General features: G+C 36.1%; 1 protein-coding gene across 1 annotated transcript; it reads right to left on the bottom strand.

Moving 5' to 3' along the window:
- Positions 1 to 302: 302 nt before the first annotated feature.
- Positions 303 to 11834, bottom strand: LOC121419681 (cytochrome P450 3A24-like). Its single transcript, XM_041614141.1, has 13 exons — positions 11749 to 11834; positions 9674 to 9767; positions 8847 to 8905; positions 7266 to 7362; positions 6738 to 6854; positions 6102 to 6190; positions 5337 to 5485; positions 4300 to 4442; positions 3289 to 3477; positions 2392 to 2612; positions 1719 to 1856; positions 941 to 1103; positions 303 to 449 (listed from the first exon to the last, which is right to left on the bottom strand). The coding sequence occupies exons 1-13, from the start codon at positions 11832 to 11834 to the stop codon at positions 360 to 362; spliced, it is 1635 nt and encodes a 544-aa protein (XP_041470075.1). The 3' UTR covers positions 303 to 359.
- Positions 11835 to 19094: the final 7260 nt, after the last annotated feature.

The following is a 19094-nucleotide window of genomic DNA, read 5'->3' as shown; positions in this document are numbered from 1 at the left end:
TAGCAAGACGCGAAAATCACTTCATCCAGGCGATACAGCAGCATGGTTAACAACGTTTGAAAATGCATTCCATTGCACAAATTATTTTATTGTCTTAGCAACCTAATTCGATACATTTCTTTTCATTAACAGCCTATACATGTAGCTGTGAAATTATTTTATTCTTCAAATGGTGGAAAAATAAATCATGTCCCTCCGTTGCCATTCAAAGTGGTTAATTTTATGTGTTAACCTTAAGAACTCAAGTTCTATCAATCGTATTAATTGTAGATGTCTTATCATTAGATTTTTTCATTTCGGGATTCGGTCAAGACTATGAGGCGCGAATAACTTTACGGGAATAGAAATATTATTTCTCCTCAGGCAACCTTATCAGCTCTGGGCACTGCTTTGAGTGTTATTCCATTGGGTGGGGTCAGGAATCCGGTAATGTTGAACTTAGGAGGAACCTGTTTGAAGACAAATCAGAGAAAATGTATTTGTTTCTTTATAGTTATTATCAATGGCGCAATTGATTAGTTAATGACGAGTACAGTTCGTGCACGTAAGCTGATTTGGGCAAGGCTATTATAGTCAAGATATTCAGTTGTAAAGGTGCTGATTAGGGAATAGATTGCCAAAGTGAAAGTACTTCAGATACTCTTACTCGCACCTTAAAAATACTGAGGCCTCGGTCTACTGAAAAGCGAAAAAAGTCCCGAGAAGTAAAAAGTAACGATTGCCTCTAAACAACTATTGTTCAATTAACACATAAAAATGACGTCAACTTTTATAGGTCTTGTCCCCATTCATCACGGATACTATCTGGACACGACTCCTGTGCATATTGTGTATAACATTGTAAATACATGTAGGTTAGATGTGGATTTGGGGTGCATTGCATTGAAGTGCTTGTGTGTGTGTCTATTGGTAAGTGTGGACAGGTTGTTTGTTTTAATACCTCAGTCTGTGCGCACGTCTCAAACCGGAAGTTCTGAAGCACGCGCACAACCGCCATCTTGGTTTCCATGAGAGCGAAGCGCATCCCGATGCAGTTACGTGGACCAGCACCGAATGGTTGCCAAGCAAATGGATGCTGTTTTGCTCGGGCCTCTTTGGTGAATCTGTGGTAGGTATAAAGCATGTTGATTAGTTGATTACAATAATTCATGGATCTGTGCAGAATATAATCGACCGTTGTTGACCAGCGGGTGTACTTCACTCACTCCGCTATCCCTTGAGACAATGGCCAACTTTTCACAATTTGAATATTTAGTCTTTTTTCAGTTTACAAGTCAGTTCATGACGGTAGTCTGAAATTGTCGATAACGTGAACTCAAAATTGCTCTACTCGGTGTTTCTCTTTCTATCTCTCTCCCTCTCGATCATTTTGATTTTTCTGAATGGGGGAATTTCCTCATCGTCAGTATAGTGTTACAATGGTCAACGTTGCTTGACCTGGGGTGGCACTGCTATTACAAGGTGGACACGATGCCTATTCGTGGACATTCAAAAGGAAACCTAAACACCTAGTAAAGTAAATAATGTATCAAAAATTGTATTTTTTTGATAGGGAAATAAATATTCTTTCCACGCGCATTCTTAAGCGCAATCGGTTGTTGATATTTGATTATCCCTCCTAATTTTTGCAATTTCGATGCCCTTTTTACGAATGCACGTGTATTAAAATAGAAATCATTCGGAATATGGTCCTTTCCACCAATGTCGTCTCCGATTACCTTTCTGGGATGAACTTCTTTGGCTGAGGCCAGTAGTCAGGGTCGTGATGAATGGTGTAGATCGGGATGAAGACTTGGGTTCCCTTCTCTATGACAGCGCCATTGTGCTCAAATGTCTCATTGCACATGCGATTCGCACTGCGGAAATTTGAGAAATGCTCAATACGATAAAAAAGGAAAATTACATCTATTCTAATCACTTCAACGCATAAGAATTGAAGGAAGGTAAAATCAGAAGACGAGCAGAAATACATGATTCGACTTGAAACGTTCACTGATATTTTGAAAGACCAAATGACGATAAATCTTAAAAAAGCTTTGATAATTGATACAATTGTTCATCATGGAGTATCAAGAAAGTCTCACAGTATCTATGGTAAAACAATGGATACGGACACATCATTATGACAAAGCATTTCTTGATGTTCGAAGGAGTGGTGCCGTTGCGATGACCAAGAAGCGTCGGATAAAAGCATTAAGTCCAATTTAAAAGATGGTCATCAAACATTGTCTTAAAAACTATATACTATGAGTGCGATGCTGTATCAAAACACTCGTGGCTAAAAGCAATAAGATGAATGTAAATTCGAAGCAGGAGAATCAAGGAGCCAAAACATAGATTGGGATAAATGAGAAGCATATGATCAAGGAAAAGGAAAATACAAAATCTTACACTGCAGCAGGTGGATACAACCTCAGGGTTTCGCAGACCACTTGATCCAGGTAAGACATGGTAGCAACAGACTTATACCCGACGTCGTCACGAGAGGGCGTCATCTTGTCAATCTCCTGGATGAGCTTCTCCTGGACCTCAGGGTTGGTGGCCAAAGAATACGCGATGAAACCTAGGAGAGTGGTGGTAGTCTCGGAACCAGCGGTGAAGAAGATCAACACCTGTTAACAATAAATAATAGAAGTATTTGATGCTAGGAGTGGACACAATTACGTGTCAATCATAATATAAACTGGTTGGGAAAAAAGTACACGTAACAGTAATCTTGCCTTTCAGAAAGATGTGTGTCGAGTCTTTCGAATTAATTTAAGCACTTGCGGTATTCATTCGGACTCAGTTTAGCCTACAGCAGCGTTACTCAACTTTTGCATTTTAAAAGACGACAAACGCAATATTAGGTCGACCACAGCCGGAATAGGCGACTTGTGAACCGCTGGATACCTTCCATTATGTCAAAATCGGTCAAACCAGGGAGTTGGAATTCCCTGGTCAAATCCTGAAACGCAGACAGTGACGATACCAGACAAGAAGCAAGTAGGCAAGTAGGTCTACCAGGGTGCCTTGTACAAATCACGTATGGTATTGTCCTCATCTTCCGCCATTTAAATAATGTGCCTTTGCCCCCTCCCTAATAAAAAACAAATTCCAAATGTGCTTTTCTGGTTTAGAATCAAGTCTTGCGTTTGATTTAGATTGCACTTCAGCTATTATGCAAGAAACCCAGATCTAATTAGATTCAAGGCATCGGATAGCGTATAGGAGCGATCCTTTCACATTCTAAACTCTATCTAGAATCATAAAAATGCTAATTGGGATTTGTTACTCCATCGGTCATACCTGAGCTAGGACCTCGTTGTCTGTCAGAGGTTTTTTCTTGCCAATACCCCTTGAGTGATACTGGGTATCGTGATGTTTGTCCAAATCAGCATGGATATCGTCCTCATCCTCCTCTTCTTCAGGTTTGTAAACTTTGTTGATGTTTTCCTGATTCTGCGCATCGAGCAGTAATTGTAGGAAGTCAACCCTCTGAGGAGTAAAATCGTACGTTTGGCTAATAAATAAAATGAGCGTCAATTAGGTGAATAAATTGTGGAACTATTTCAGTAAGAATAGCTTGTACTTATCTAAGCGCATGGTTGACTAACAATTGTGCCAAATCACTCCTTGAGTGTCTTTTCTCTCTTTTAATGTCGGAAACGTGTGTTGAATTCCTTCTCAGAGTGAATTTCATGAATAATGGTTCGATCCTTTTTAACAAAATGGTATGAAATTCGAATATGTATATCAGTTTTGGTATTCAAGATGGGCATGTTGGTTTTCAACTAGTATTTAGAGTAGAGTTGATGTTACATTGGAAGGAGATTAAAGGCCACCGCACACCTTACGGTTGTTCGCGATCCGATTTTGGAACAAATAGCATTTTGCTCATTTTCTGAAAACTTGAACGGAACATATCATTTTATTTGAGGTTAAAACTAATTGAAATAATACTTATATAACCATTTTGAAAGATTACCAAGCCTTTATTCTGTAGTAAAGGCCAAATTAGTTTCAAATCGTACGACTGCTATGACGTCATTACGACTAGATATTAAATTTGCTTTTATTCTAATAAGGATGGGGCATAGTCACGGATTTGAATAGAAATTTGTACGATTATTTAGAACATTACACAGTAAGATATTCCAAATCTCAATACTAGCATCAAATTCTACTCATTTTTTTCTGAAATCGGGTCGCAGACCAATCGTAAGGTGTGCGGTTACCTTACCACATTTCATCCCTCGTATCGTCATCATTAAAAAAACAACCCTTCAAAAGTAGAATTATATATATATATGTTAAAACCTTGGAGTCGGATCCTGATGTTATATTCTGTCTCAAAGCAATGGCTTTCTTGTTGACATCTTTGAAGAAATCGACTACATCGGCGCCCATGAACAATCCCAGTCGGAAGTAAGTAAAGACTCTCCCCAGAGCTGGAATCATGCCTTTGACAAAAAAATATGAAGAAAAGTTAAATAGCTATGAAGTGAAACCACATTACAGGTTAAGATTCAGAAGTGTTTGGTGATAAAGATTGGATTTACGTCTGACTTCAGATCGTAACGACCAAACGAGAAAATGATTTAGGATTCAATTTATTTTTATTTTCGAGACAGTGTAATGACTAAACGAGAAAAGCCCAATTTCGTAATTATTTAGTCTACCATCCATCCCTCTTTCCACCTCCTGTATAGCTTCCACCAGTCTGTCTTAATTTGGCTTGCAAATTTCGTTTGCCATACGTAGTATTGCATAAGGATTTTTTCCCTAACCATGCTAACTAGTTGGTCATCTCATGTTATGTCGTAAAGGGAGCAAACTGTATAATGAGTTAGGGTTTTGAGGGAAGTACGATTAGGTGAAACTGACATTTCACCAACATTTGATACCTCAAACGAATTCCGCTGCCAAGTGATGTCGCCCCTCCCCCCAAAGTATACACTGTCCCGGTCGTGTTGTTGTTTCATTTCAATTCTTAGCGTTAGTTGGCATTACAGTTGTTCTCAGATGTGGATGCTTATCTTCTTCCATTCCCTTGACGTACGACAGTCAGAGTCAAGAACATAGAAAATGTATTGTCAACCAAGGGGTCTGTCAAATATTAGTGAATTATAACAGCAGTTGCGTCCTGCACTCTAATATAAACGTCACATTTGCAACTTTTCTCAGCTCCAAATCATAGGAAGAAATTGCTGTAGGGTTCACCTTTGTCGCCAAAAAGTTCCCAGAAGTTCATTATCATTTGACGGTGATTTTCAAAACATTTTACATGTTATTGCGAGCCTTAAGCTTCCCAGTACGAAAATTCAATTCTGCATATATACAGACAAAATGATTACTTCCGATAATGAAGAATGGGTTCCAGATGTCAAACTGGAAGGCCTTTTTAGCATTGCTCACGAAAGGATTTTTTGGATCAGACTGGGAATCGATGTCAAGACCAAACGCACAACTTCCAACAGTATCCATGACGAAGGCCCCAAAGATGCTGTGGGGAAAGTTAAGTGAGAAATGGAATAAAAATTCAAGGAGTTAACCATGATGGGACAAAATAAGTAAGTGGTAGCTACAGATTTTTTGGAATTCATATAGGAACTATAATGAAAGTGAAGCGTTGTCATCATTATCATCAACAGCAAGATTATTTTTACTCTGGTTCAAACAGTCAGGGGTATTAACTGATGTAAAAGGTATTTGAATTTTTTTTTTATTATTGTGTGGGTGTGAGCCTGATATTATGCCATTTTTAACGATGATAATAGTGATACAAAGCAATTATAAATCATCATCTCATGGCAATTCATAAATGTTCCACGGCGCATATAATACCCTCATACTGGTTTCAGTTTCAGCAGCTTTTTAGGTCGCTTGGTGCATTCAAGGAACTCTTCTGCATGCTAGGAACCATTTAATGCCATTTAATATGGGTTGGATGCGGCAAAATGTAGATCAATTCCTAGGATATGATTCCATAGCCTCCTGTTTTAAAAGCGATATCAAACATGTCAAATGGGAATAAGTCTAAAAAAGTTATCTGCAATCAATGCTATTTGAAGTAGTTTAGGCTGCTTATTTTAAGAATAGGTTATTGGCAATTGACTTACTCTTGACATTCGATGTACCCTTTGTCTTTCTGTTTGATCGCAATGTGTTTGACTAGACTGTCTGCGCTAGCGTTTACAAGACTGGACATCTGTATAAGTATAAGTAAAGAAGAAAGTACTCTAGGATTACTTCAGGCCTTCATGAAACCCTATTTAGTAAGCTTAACTTCCTTTCCTTATTTTGTACCGTCCTCCCAATCAAAACCTTCATCGTAACACGTTAGTAGTTTAAGTGTCGTCGGTATCACAATATTGTTCACGGACTCCGACCTGATTATAAATAATAGGAATACAGTATCATGCGGTGTCTTCGTTGTGTGTTCAAATGGTGCATAATCTGGAAATGTGTTTCAAATTCAACAACATGAGCAGTGTCTTGTGATATGTGACGAAAGTACACACAAATGTGTACGAATTTTATTAATTTAAAAACTACACAACTATTTATGTTCACTGTGTCGACGTTGGCGACTGAGTGAACATGTTCAAAAGGGAACAATGTGAAGGTAATTTCATATGGTTCTCCACACCATGATTAAGAACACGCTGTAAACATACCGTTAACTCACTGTGTAACAAACTGAAACACTCCGTTTTTCAATAAGGACATTCGCTCAGTAAAGCTGACATACTTACCTGTTTCATCTTTGCACCGCTGAATGTCGGGGTTAAGATGTTTCTTATTTCCTTCCAGCGCTCCCCTTCCGCCAGGGACACCATATTTTGAAGTTCATCGGGAATCTGCGGAAAGCTCTTCATTAGAAAGCAAGACAGACAAAAAGTGAATAACTATGAGATGTTTAAAAATACCGGTAAGTTTTTCCCTTTTTTAGTGAAAGTGTAGAAAAGATTCAGACTTTTACTCATAAAAAGTAAAGATTCACTCTCAAAATCTGTAAATTCCACTCCATCAGCTCTGGCTCCCAATCTCTAAGAGGAGTATGATACGAGACCTGGTGCCCATGTCATTAGAAATTACAAATATGGTAACTTTGCTAATATAGCAACTACCATGGTAACCTTGATTCTGATTATGCTGCTGAGCCCTGTTACCATGGCAATTGCCATTATGGCAAAGTTACAATAGTTGTAGAGACAATGTTTTCAAAATGGACCCTACTGATTATGAAAAAGAAAAAAATATAAATTGTTTCTGATACTTACAACTCTGTTGTGGAAATTGTTGAAGCTCTTCACCAGAACAAGTCGTAATATCTCGGGATCACTCACGACAATGACGGGAACACTAAATGAAAACGTCCTATCGACAGGATGCAGAAAGATACAGTTTTCATCCGTTTATGGCCGGTTTGATAGCTTTCTTACCCCTTTTCACATGGTAAAAAAATCGTAATTTTAAATGATGCTTCCAGTGAAAAATACGGCTAATAAATTTTTAGCACGTGTGAATCCAAACTAGAACATGATGGAATCACGAACGCTTATTACAGTCACGATCACAATAGCAATCATCATTACAATGATGATTCAAGATTCACGTGTAAAAAGGCCCTTGGTTATTCATGCCGCTTTAAGGTTTTCTTTTTCGACATCGATTTCTGAGCCATTGTATGGCCAACGTTGTCTGTTCAAAGACTTGATTATTACTGATATCTTAACAGTGGGCTCTTGTTAAATGAATCAATGTTATTTAAGAATTTAAGAAATGATCTGAATATATATTTGCTTCATTTTTTAGATTGTAATATAAGTAGAGAGGCAATGCATAGATACATAAAACATATTTTGCCTGATGTAACAATTTTGAAAGGTTTTTATAATACAAACTTCATGTTACCACGCTTTGATTACTATGTTTTTTTATCTGTTAATATACATGTACTCAAACAATATTTCCGTTTCATAAAATCTAGCCGGAAAAAGATTGAGAAAAGTATTTTCATTTTCTCTTCAGTATAATGTAAGAACAAAATTTTGACAGATTCATGAACACACGAAATTGGCTTTGTGATTTGATGAATAGTCTAGTTATCAATTCTGCAAAAAAATGATTTTTTTTTTTTCATTTCAGGTTTTCAAAAAAAATCATTAGAGAAAATAGTGAGTGATATTATCGACTTTCCCATATGCATGTCGTTACGTTATGCATATATTTCTTTTATCATGAAAAATCAGAGAAAGCTTTAAAATGTCTTAGCTTCGTTTGCATCTGATACTGATGAATTTGATGATTTGCTTGTTTGACCTTTCTCTTTTTATTTAAATTAACTTTAATTGTCTTTGTGGTGGAATGGAATACATCACTTTTCGTCAGGTTCAGTGAAAGAAGGAACCAAGGGCTCTTGCCTACCCCCCCCCCAAAAAAAAAAAATCCATAGGAAAATATGCCTTTTGAAGTGTACCCTTATTCAAAATAAAACATAATACATGCTAGGTTAGAAGATCAAAAAAATCTTTGACTTGCGATTCGCGCTCGAATCACAACTTCAGATAGATTTTTTTTTCAAACCGCTCGCTTGCCTGGATATATATCTTATCAATCAGAAACCAATCGAAAGAGGTTTTACTCAATTTGATTACTACAAAACACACGTCTACTTCATGCAGATGATCATCTCCTGGTGAAAGTATCCGTTTTCGCACCAATATGCCCATTTTTGACGTTATAAATAGCTTTTTTGGCTTGCCCCCCCCCCCCCCCCAAAAAAAAAAAACCTTCCTCCGCCCCTGGCCAGGTTAAAATAACACTACTTTTGAAGTGCAAAATCTTTTCTGAGTACTTACCCGTAGAACTTTCCATATTTTCTCGACCACTCTTCGAAAATTTCAGGGATTTTTGTTCCCTGCAAAAAGAAATCAAACAAATGAATGAGAATGTTCACACTACTCGCTTCATTATTAGCCCATATTGAATGCTGACATTGAAATAAAAAAAAATCTTCTGTTAGTTGAAACCAGATTATGGTGGTCATGATTTTGTTCTTCAAATAGTTACAAATAGAAACCATTGTCGGTTCTTTGAGTATTTGCCTATGTCCAGATTTATCACACACGATGTTGGATGTGTAATAAATTGCCTCATCTATCTCGATCAGATTTATGTGATTAAAAAAATACGACTGAGGAAAAATGGCATTGAAGTACTTTTGTCCCTTTAATATTTCAAGCATTGTAGCTAATGATAGCTAAAACGAGAAAGAAGAATTAGGAAAGTCAGTACCCGATGGATTTTCGCATTGGCAAGATGCGTTGCTAATTCATCGAATAAAGTATATTCGAGGGGGCGCTGCAACGGGGCCGGACTTCCCCCCCCCCCCCAACACACACGCATATTTTTTTTCAGTAGGCTTTAAACAATCAAAACGTAAGACTGACCATCAAATTATGACTCTAGGCATGCTCATTTTACTTCGCGTTAGACCTCCCCACCCCCCCCCCCCCCTTACACAGAACGTCAAGGGATCTGTAACACAAAGGTTAGCGTTTGATCGTACGCTTGATTTTCATGATTGATTGTAAATTGTAGTCAGTGCAATCAGTCTTCGAAAAATGTTTAAAGATCATTGCTAATTTTTGTGTAACTGGCCCCTGGTTTAATCATTAAGGCCTACCGATGTGAATATTGGGTTTCCAATTAGAGGTAGAGCTGGTTCGTACGGCACTCCCTTCCGCTTCCAATAACTGTGGGTCCAGAGGGCGGTATATCTAAGGAAGATAATATGAGAGATGGGTTGATAATCACAATTAGTGAGACTGGTCTTAGTCCTGTCGAAAAGTTCACGAAAAGAAATTAATATAATAATGATATGCGACATTTATAAAGTTCTTAATACAAATGTCTCTAAGCCATACACACTATTACCCCAACTTATGCACGGCTATCCTGATCGGACGCTCCAGCATTCAAGGAATTCCTTCCTATCGGGTATCCATTCTACACCTGGGTGGAGAGCGGCAAATTTAGATAAACGTCTTGCTAAACGACGCGAGTGCTGCGGTGGGATTTGAACCCCGGACCTTGTATTTCAAACTCCGAAGACATATCCACTGTGCCAGAACCCCTCATTTCTCGCTATTTCCTATAAATGCAACCTACATAGTAGTCTGAGAGCGTATGCAGGCCTACCCTCTATGCAGAGTAATCAATATGTGGTTTGTCATTAGTACCCTGGTCCTAGTCCGGTTGTGAATAACTTTTTTAAGTCACTCTAACCGTCCAATCTAACGAAAGTATGATATTTTATAAAGAAAAAAAATGAGTTTGTCAGATTTTTAGCGTCTCTGCATTGTTTTGGAGTTGTTTCAAAGACGTTTTTGACAGGTTTCCCCTTTCCATGACCAAAAGAAAGAATAAATAACCGCTTTTCATCCAGAGTATTTTAATTTTCGCCCATATAGATAATTAGATCAAATTTACGAAATTGCATGCATATTTACGAAAGTTATTTCATTATATTTGACAGTCTGAAAAATCAAACTAGCATAATGCTGAAAATTTTAACACAATCCCATGTAAAATTAAAAAAAAAGTTAAGACATTTTAAAGCTTCGCTTATTTTTTACAAATCAGTTTTATGCCCAACTCAGTGACATGTAAGTGAGACATTCGACGATGCTCTCACTTGCTAGTTATTTCCTCTTCTTTTTTTATTGTTTGAATTATTAAATAATTCAATTTTTACCGATTTCACAGTAAGGACAAACATGACTGAACCATATAGTATTAAATCAATGGTAATCCCACATGTTCAGGGAGGAATTTATCTTTGTTTCACTTGATAATGAAGGGAAAATTTGAACATTTCATGTAATAAAATACAAAAAGAATAGTGAGTGGATAAAGTCATCGGTCTCCTCGTTTGCATACCGTCCAGGATGTGCATATAACTTTATTGTGAAATTAAGCGAAAATTTAAAATATCTAAACTTTATTACTTTACATTCGATTTTTGATGAAATTTTCAGTGCTATGCTCGTCAGATTTTTGTCTATTTTTGAAATGTCACCTGTTTATTTTACCAAAGAATTTGATGACATTTTAATCCTTACGATAAAAGACTGGTATTGTACAAACACTTCACGTCGTTGATTTATTTTTACAGTGTAAACATTGCACAATGTGGTAGACTTGCTGCGAAATTACCAACTAATGATATCTGATATTCATATATCTATTCAACAAAAAAATCTAACTGATTAAATCATATACTAGTTTCAGCATAAATAAAATTTATGCAATGTATGTATATTTTGCTTTTTACAAGTTCTGGAATCTAAGTAGTATCAAATGTTCACCAATCTTTTTGTTAGAATTACTTCTTGCCAGATGCAGTAAAATATCTAGGTGGTTCATAACTCGACTGGTCTAAATCTTCATGCAATCTAAGACTTCTTGGTCTGGGTTATTCGTTATACAATTTTTTAATGCACGAAATGAATATGATATTAAAAACATTGCTCTATTTGAGTGCCTCTCTCCAGCTATTTTTTTTTTAGGACATCAGGTTTTTCGAGAAATTATGGTTGATTCTTGAAAATAGGAATGTCAACGACACGTTGACATTCATTCTAAAACAACGAATACTTTTAATTTTGTAAAAACATATATATATATACATATATATATAATGTTATACTAGTGTTTTTCAAGATTTAGACAGATCTTCCTGGCAATAGGCCTACTCACAATGTATACAGGGTGACGAATCCGAGAGTGAACCAGCCTAACAGCCAGGTCAATGACATCGACGTCCCCATAAACTCAATCTCCATCTCGACTTTCAATCACAGGTACAACCTTGATCGCAAAAAGATGTTCAGTCTTTGCCCCAGGTCGTTCAGTCGAATGGTCCAATTTTCAGCGATAGTAATGATGTAAGTACACAATTTATACGCTAATTTAAGTGAAGTTATGATAAAGTTCATTCACAAACATGAAACTGACTCCCAACCGCGGGATGATACGTCATTAGGAATGACGTGATAAAGGGCCGATCACGTCGGTATGACTAAAGAGCATTAGTGCTCTCGAACTACTTATTTGATATCTGAAAGAACTTTGATATTTACATTGGATGGGTCCAAAAAAGAGGCATTTGGAGCAGCCCCCCCCCCCCCACCGAAAAAAAATATTTTTAAGAAGAAATTTGGATATGCTGAATCGTTGCATAATAATGTTTCACTTCAATTTCTATTCTTTTATCTGTTTCCTTGCACCATTTTTTAAAGGACGAAAAGGACCAAGATAAGAAAGATTCCATGCAGCGGCATAGAGCTAATGGAGCATATCATGATTTTAAATAGGTCTATAAATGACTTGGTTTTTACATCAATGTCAAGAACCCAATGGTGTAGACCGATGCTCGGGAAATCAAGTTGACTCAAACAGAAAAAACACTGCATAGTTTTGCATTAAACGCAGGAATATTATTTCCAAACGTGACTAAATGCAAAGAAAATCAATCACCCATATTTTTTTTTCTTTTTAGGTGAGACCGGGATATGCCCTACTTGGCCTCTTCCCTCTACAAATTTGTATTGCAATCATCTCTTAAATTTCGTAATGTTTATTCTTAGTTTCAGAATGACATTTTCCCAATTACATTTTAACGGGAAACAAACAGTTTACATATATAGGACTATGCAGTAGTAAAAGGCATAAAGAAAGTTTGTACAACATTAGAATGTGGGTTTACCATGAACACCAGGAGCATCTTCAGCCAACTTGTTCGCAACGAAACTGATTCCCAAAGAAACTTATTCTCGTTCTCTTCCTTTCAGTCTATTTAACTCTCTCTCTGCCAGTATGTATGTCTATATAATCCATCCAATATGTCTGTCAGTCTCTGTCTAGGGGGACAGGGGGAGGTGCCCCCCCCCCCTACTCAAAATAGATAGGGGGACACAATATAAAAAGTCCCCTACTATTTTTTGGTCTTTTATGATGGAAGAACTACATCATTCAAAAATGAGATGACCTTACTTTTGGGATGATACCATTTTTTTTTTTGCTTGTCAAATTTTCGAGCCCCCTGTACGTCCTACCTTTCGGGAGAGATATCCACCCCTGCGTCTATCTCTACCCCTCTTCTCTGTACCCCTTTTCTATCCCCTTACCCCATCATCCCCCTGTTACACCCACAAATGTAATAATCGCCCACAAATGTAATAACGCCCACAAATGTAATAACACTTTACCCACAAATGTAATAACGCCCACAAATGTAATAACACTTTACCCACAAATGTAATAATTCCACCCACAAATGTAATAATGCACTTTACCCACAAATGTAATAATTTTTGATCGCCCACAAATGTAATAATGACTTTACCCACAAATGTAATAAATTTGAAGGGATTTTTGGCAAATCCGTTCTGAACTAAAATCGTATAGTAATGCGTTCATTTAGCACAAAAGTGCAAAGTCTCTTTTCCTGACACGGTCAATTAACAAATTATAATATGAATCCAAAGTCTTTATTCCAGACCCGGTTGTTTCAAAAATAATAATATGAGCCCAAAGTCTTTATTCCAGACCCGGTTGTTTAGAAAATAATAATATGAGCCCAAAGTCTTTATTCCAGACCCGGTTGTTTCAAAAATAATAATATGAGCCCAAAGTCTTTATTCCAGACCCGGTTGTTTAGAAAATAATAATATGAGCCCAAAGTCTTTATTCCAGACCCGGTTGTTTCAAAAATAATAATATGAGCCCAAAGTCCTTATTCCAGACCCGGTTGTTTCAAAAATTATAATATAAATCCAAAGTCTTTTTGCAGACCCTGTTGTTTCAAAAATTATAATATAAATGAAAAGTCTTTATTCCAGACCCGGTTGTTTAGAAAATAATAATATAAGTCCAAAGTCTTTATTCCAGACCCGGTTGTTTAAAAAATAATCAAATGATCCAAAAGTCTTTATTCCAGACCCGATTGTTTCAAAAATGATAATATAAGTCCAAAGTCTTTTCTCCAGACCCGGTTGTTTCAAAAACTATAATATAAATCCAAAGTCTTTTTCCAGACCCTGTTGTTTCAAAAATTATAATATCAATCAAAAGTCTTTATTCCAGACCCGGTTGTTTAAAAAATAATAATATCAGTCCAAAGTCTTTATTCCAGACCCGGTTGTTTCCAGACCCGGTTCTTTCGAAAATAATAATATGAGCCCAAAGTCTTTATTCCAGACCCGGTTGTTTCAAAAATAATAATATGAGCCCAAATTCTTTATTCCAGACCTGGTTGTTTCAAAAATTATAATATAAATCCAAAGTCTTTTTGCAGACCCTGTTGTTTCAAAAATTATAATATAAATCAAAAGTCTTTATTCCAGACCCGGTTGTTTAAACAATAATAATGCAAGTCCAAAGTCTTTTTCCAGACCCTGTTGTTTCAAAAATCATGATATGAATCCAAAATCTTTTTTCCAGACCCGGGTGTTTAAAAAATCATGATATAAATCCAAAGTCTTTTTTCCAGACCCGGTTATTTCAAAAATTATAATTTTAGTCCCAAATGAGATACATTAATGATATTCCAGTGGAATAAAAATGAGAATCGAGCTTAGTCTTTTCTCCAGACGATAATGGTAAATTGAAAATCAAGCATAGGCTTTGCTCCAGATCCGGTAACTAAAAGCTGAAACTTTATAGTAATGTGTTTATATAGCACAAAAATGCGAAATCTTTTTTTCCAGACCCGGTTAATCAAAAAATTATGATATAAGTCCAAAGTCTTTTTTCCAGACCCATTTATTTCAAAAATTATAATAATCATAAAAAAACAAAGACCCACGATCCTTTTTATGCTGAATAACATGAAACTGTAGCGTAGTCTTTCTGTCAGACCCAGTTATAAAAGTCATTAAAAACACAACAACAACAACAAAACAAAGACCCTGCAACCATTAAAGGTCAAGTCCTCTTCAGAAAAATGTTGATTTGAATCAATAGAGAGAAATCAGACAAGCACAATGCTGAAAATTTCATCAAAATCGGATGTAAAATAAGAAAGTTATGACATTTCAAAGTTTTGTTTATTTTTAACAAAATAGTTATATGAACGAGCCAGCTTCATCCAAATGAGAGAGTCGATGATGTCACTCACTCACTATTTATTTTGGTTTTCATTGTTTGAATTATACATTATTTCAATTTCAATTAGGACCTCGTTGCCTAAATCACAAAATGTTAAAATAATAAATTTCCACGTGTTGCAGGGAGGAATGAAACTTCATTTCACATGACAATGACGAGAAAATAAAAATATTTCATAAATACAAAAGAAATAGTGAGTGAGTGATGTCATCAGTTCCTCATTTGCATACCGACCGAGATGTGCATATAACTGTTTTGTGAAATTTTTCTCTTTTTATTCAAATCAAGTTTTTGTTGGGGTGGACTTGTCCTTTAAAAAAAATAATTTCTTGTATATTCCTTCCTCTTTTCTATGAAAAACCTTAATAACAAATCATTAAAATACATATGAAAAAAAAACTGAGAAATAATATATCAGTAAACAATAGGGGGATTACTTCCCGAAAACGATAAAGTTGTTGATTGACGATCTATGATATATTATATAAAAGAAAAACATTCTAACAAGAGGGAATAACCATTCCATTCCATGTTTAACAACTTTATTTAGTATTATTTTTATTACTTCTTTTTGTCTCACCTGCATAGCAGAGTGAGACTATAGGCGCTGCTTCCGACGGCGGCGGCGTCAACATCAAATCTTAACCTAAGGTTAAGTTTTTGAAATGACATCATAACTTAGAAAGTATATGGACCTAGTTCATGAAACTTGGCCATAAGGTTAATCAAGTATTACTTAACATCCTAACAGAGTTTCATGTCACATGACAAAAGTCAAAGGTCGTTTAGGGTCAATGAACTTAGACCATGTTGGGGAATCAACATCAAAATCTTAACCTGAGGTTAAGATTTTGAAATATCATCATAACTTAGGAAATATATAGACCTAGTTCATTAAACTTGGACATAAGGTTAATCAAGTATCACTTAACATCCTGCATGAGTTTTACGTCACATGACTAAGGTCAAAGGTCATTTAGGGTCAATTAACTTTTGCCGATTTGGAGGTATCTGATGAATTACAATCAAAACTTAAAAAGGTTTTGGATCTGATTCATGAAACTTGGACATAATAGTAATCAAGTATCACTGAACATCCTGGGCAAGTCTCAGGTCACATGGTCAAGGTCAAAGGTCATTTAGGGTCAATGAACTTTGGCCGAATTTTTTTTTTTTTGTGAATTACCATCATAACTTTGAAAGTATGTTGGTCTAGTTCATAAAACTTGGACATAAGAGTAATCAAGTATCACTGAACATCCTGTGTGCATTTTAGGTCACATGACCAAGGTCAAAGGTCAATGAACTTTGGCCATAATGGGTGTATCTGTTGAATTACCATCATAACTTTGCAAGTTTATTGATCTGACTTTTGAAACTTGGACATAAGAGTAATAAAGTATCACTGAATATCCTGTGCAAGTTTCAGCTCACATGTTCAAGGTCAAAGGTCATGTGAGGTTAATGAATTTTGGCCACATTGGGGGTATTTGTTGAATTACCATCCTATCTCAGTAAGTGTATTGGTCTAGTTCATAAAACGTGGAAATAAGAGTAACCAAGTATCACTCAACATCTTGTGCGAGTTATAGTAGTTTTCAAAGTCAGCACGGCTGCTATTTTGAATCGCGTGATGCAGGTGAGACGGTCAGAGGCATTCCACTTGTTTATTATTATTATTTCTTGTATATTCATTCTTTTTTTTATGAAAAAAAACACAAAACCTTTAAATACATATAAAACAAAAAAAACTTAGGAATAAGATATCAGCACACAATATGGGGATTACTTCCCGTAAACGATAAGGTTGTTGATCGACGATCCATGAGATATTATATAAAAGAAAATCATTCTAGCAAGAGGGGATAAAGTTTTAAGAAGTTCTTCGGTATCTTAAATTTTCAGTGTACCAAGCACCATTTGTAATATATTAAGCATTTCTTTTTATTAGTTACAATTCCAATAATCTCAGTGGCCTAAGATATATTTTCTGGGGCTATATTGACCCGTTAAGTAAGTAAAGAGAGAGAGAGAGAGCATTTATGTGATCAAGAAGTGATAAGATACATGTAGGAAAAAAAACTGATTTGAAATGACTGAAAGAGAGACAGGCAAAGAAAGAAGGGCCCCCTCCCACACCCGTACCAGAGTTACGGAGTTAGGCTTGAGGTTTAATCTTTCCAGGGGGCAAACGTATGTGTGTGTGGATTACAGGCGCACGCCACAACGACCAGTGTGTGTGTGTGTGTGTGTGTATTTGAGTTTTGTCAGACGTGTATCAATCAGATATGATTATTTACGTCTGGGACCGACCTTTAACGTCACCATCCGAAAGACGTGACCAGGGCTCGAACCTCGACCCTCTGCATCAATTTGTAACTTCCCCACAGCTTGGATTACAGGCGCACGCCACAACGCCCAGTCTTTAAATATGGTGTAGTCTTTGCTCTAGACCCATGCAGTTATTTCAAAATAGGAAATTATTAGAAACGATAAAAACAGACAAACAATATTAACCAAGACGCCACAATATCATTGATGTAGAATAACGTTGTTGTTGTTATTTTGGGTTTTTAAGGCGCGTACCATTCAGATCTGAATATTTACTCCTTTTATTAATTTGATGTTTTTGTGGTATTCATTTCAATTCAATTTTATTTATTTCACTTCCATCAAACAAAAACAAGTTGTATACCAACTTACGGTATGCCTTATCACAGGGTTTTATAGTTTGGAAGATGCTGGTGTCTAAGTTTTTAGATTAATCTTTTGCTTAATTTGTATTTTAAGAGAACTGGATGTGGGGTAAAGACAACTCTCTAAACCCAAGTGTTTAACTTGGTTTAATTTTAAAGATTGGTCTTAGCTTTGATTTTTTTAAATATTTGTTTATCTTATAAATAGCTGGGTCTAGACGAAGGTCTAAGCATAATAATAATGTTATTCAACAGGAATAAGAATATGACAAAGTCTTATGTTTTTAAGATTGTTTGAATTAATTTCTAAATGACTGGGTCTGGAATAGAGACAACGCTCTAAACATGTGCTTTTGTACTTGGTCTTAATTTGGAGGATTGTTTGTTCTTAGATTCGCTGTTGGGGGTTGGGTTTTATTGTTTTTTATTCTTGAAATAATTGTGTCTGGAAGAAAGTCTACAATCGATCTCCATAACTGGGCGTTGTGGCGTGCGCCTGTAATCAAAGCTGTGGGGAAGTTACAAATTGATGCAGAGGTTCGAGGTTCGAGCCCTGGTCACGTCTTTCGGATGGTGACGTTAAAGGTCGGTCCCAGACGTAAATAATCATATCTGATTGATACACGTCTGACAAAACTCAAATACACACACACACACGTTATTCCACAGTAGTTAGATTATTGGGTATTTGTTTTAGACAATTTTATTTTTAAATAATAACCAAGTCTGGAAAATGGACGTTTTCTTTGCAAATGCATAATTACAATGTTTTGTAGGGGTCTTAGTATTATTATACAAAAGAATCTGGGTGTGGGGTACGGACATGTTTTTTACTGGGTGTAATTTTTGAAAACTGGTTTTAGATTTGATTTTCTTTTTTAATTCATTTCTTAGATCACCTGGTCTGGAGGAAAGAGTACGTTTTACAACTCATGTTATTCCAAGAGAATATGATAAGTTCTTATGTTAGATTTTCGTAATTTTTGTAATAATTAGGTCTGGAATAAAGACAAGTGGAATGCCTCTGGCCGTCTCACCTGCATCACGCGGTTCAATATAGCAGCAGTGCTGACTTTGAATACCACTCTAACTTGCACAAGATGTTCAGTGATACATGGTTACTCTTATGTCCACTTTTTATGAACTAGACCAATAAACTTACAGAGATATGATGGTTATTCAACAAAAACCCAACATGGCCAAAGTTCATTGACCTTACATGACCTTTGACCTTGATCA

This window comes from Lytechinus variegatus, chromosome 8 (assembly GCF_018143015.1).
Source record: "Lytechinus variegatus isolate NC3 chromosome 8, Lvar_3.0, whole genome shotgun sequence".
NCBI lineage: Eukaryota > Metazoa > Echinodermata > Echinoidea > Temnopleuroida > Toxopneustidae > Lytechinus > Lytechinus variegatus.
This window is presented reverse-complemented; position numbering and strand designations above follow the sequence as displayed.

Coding starts and splice junctions, on each gene's coding strand:
- LOC121419681 (XM_041614141.1), bottom strand. CDS start 11,834: ATGGAGATTGAGTTTATGGGGACGTCGATGTCATTGACCTGGCTGTTA. Junction 8,906..9,673: donor GAAACCCAATATTCACATCG/GTAGGCCTTAAT, acceptor TTCTTTTTGCAG/GGAACAAAAATCCCTGAAAT. Junction 7,363..8,846: donor AAATATGGAAAGTTCTACGG/GTAAGTACTCAG, acceptor TCCTGTCGATAG/GACGTTTTCATTTAGTGTTC.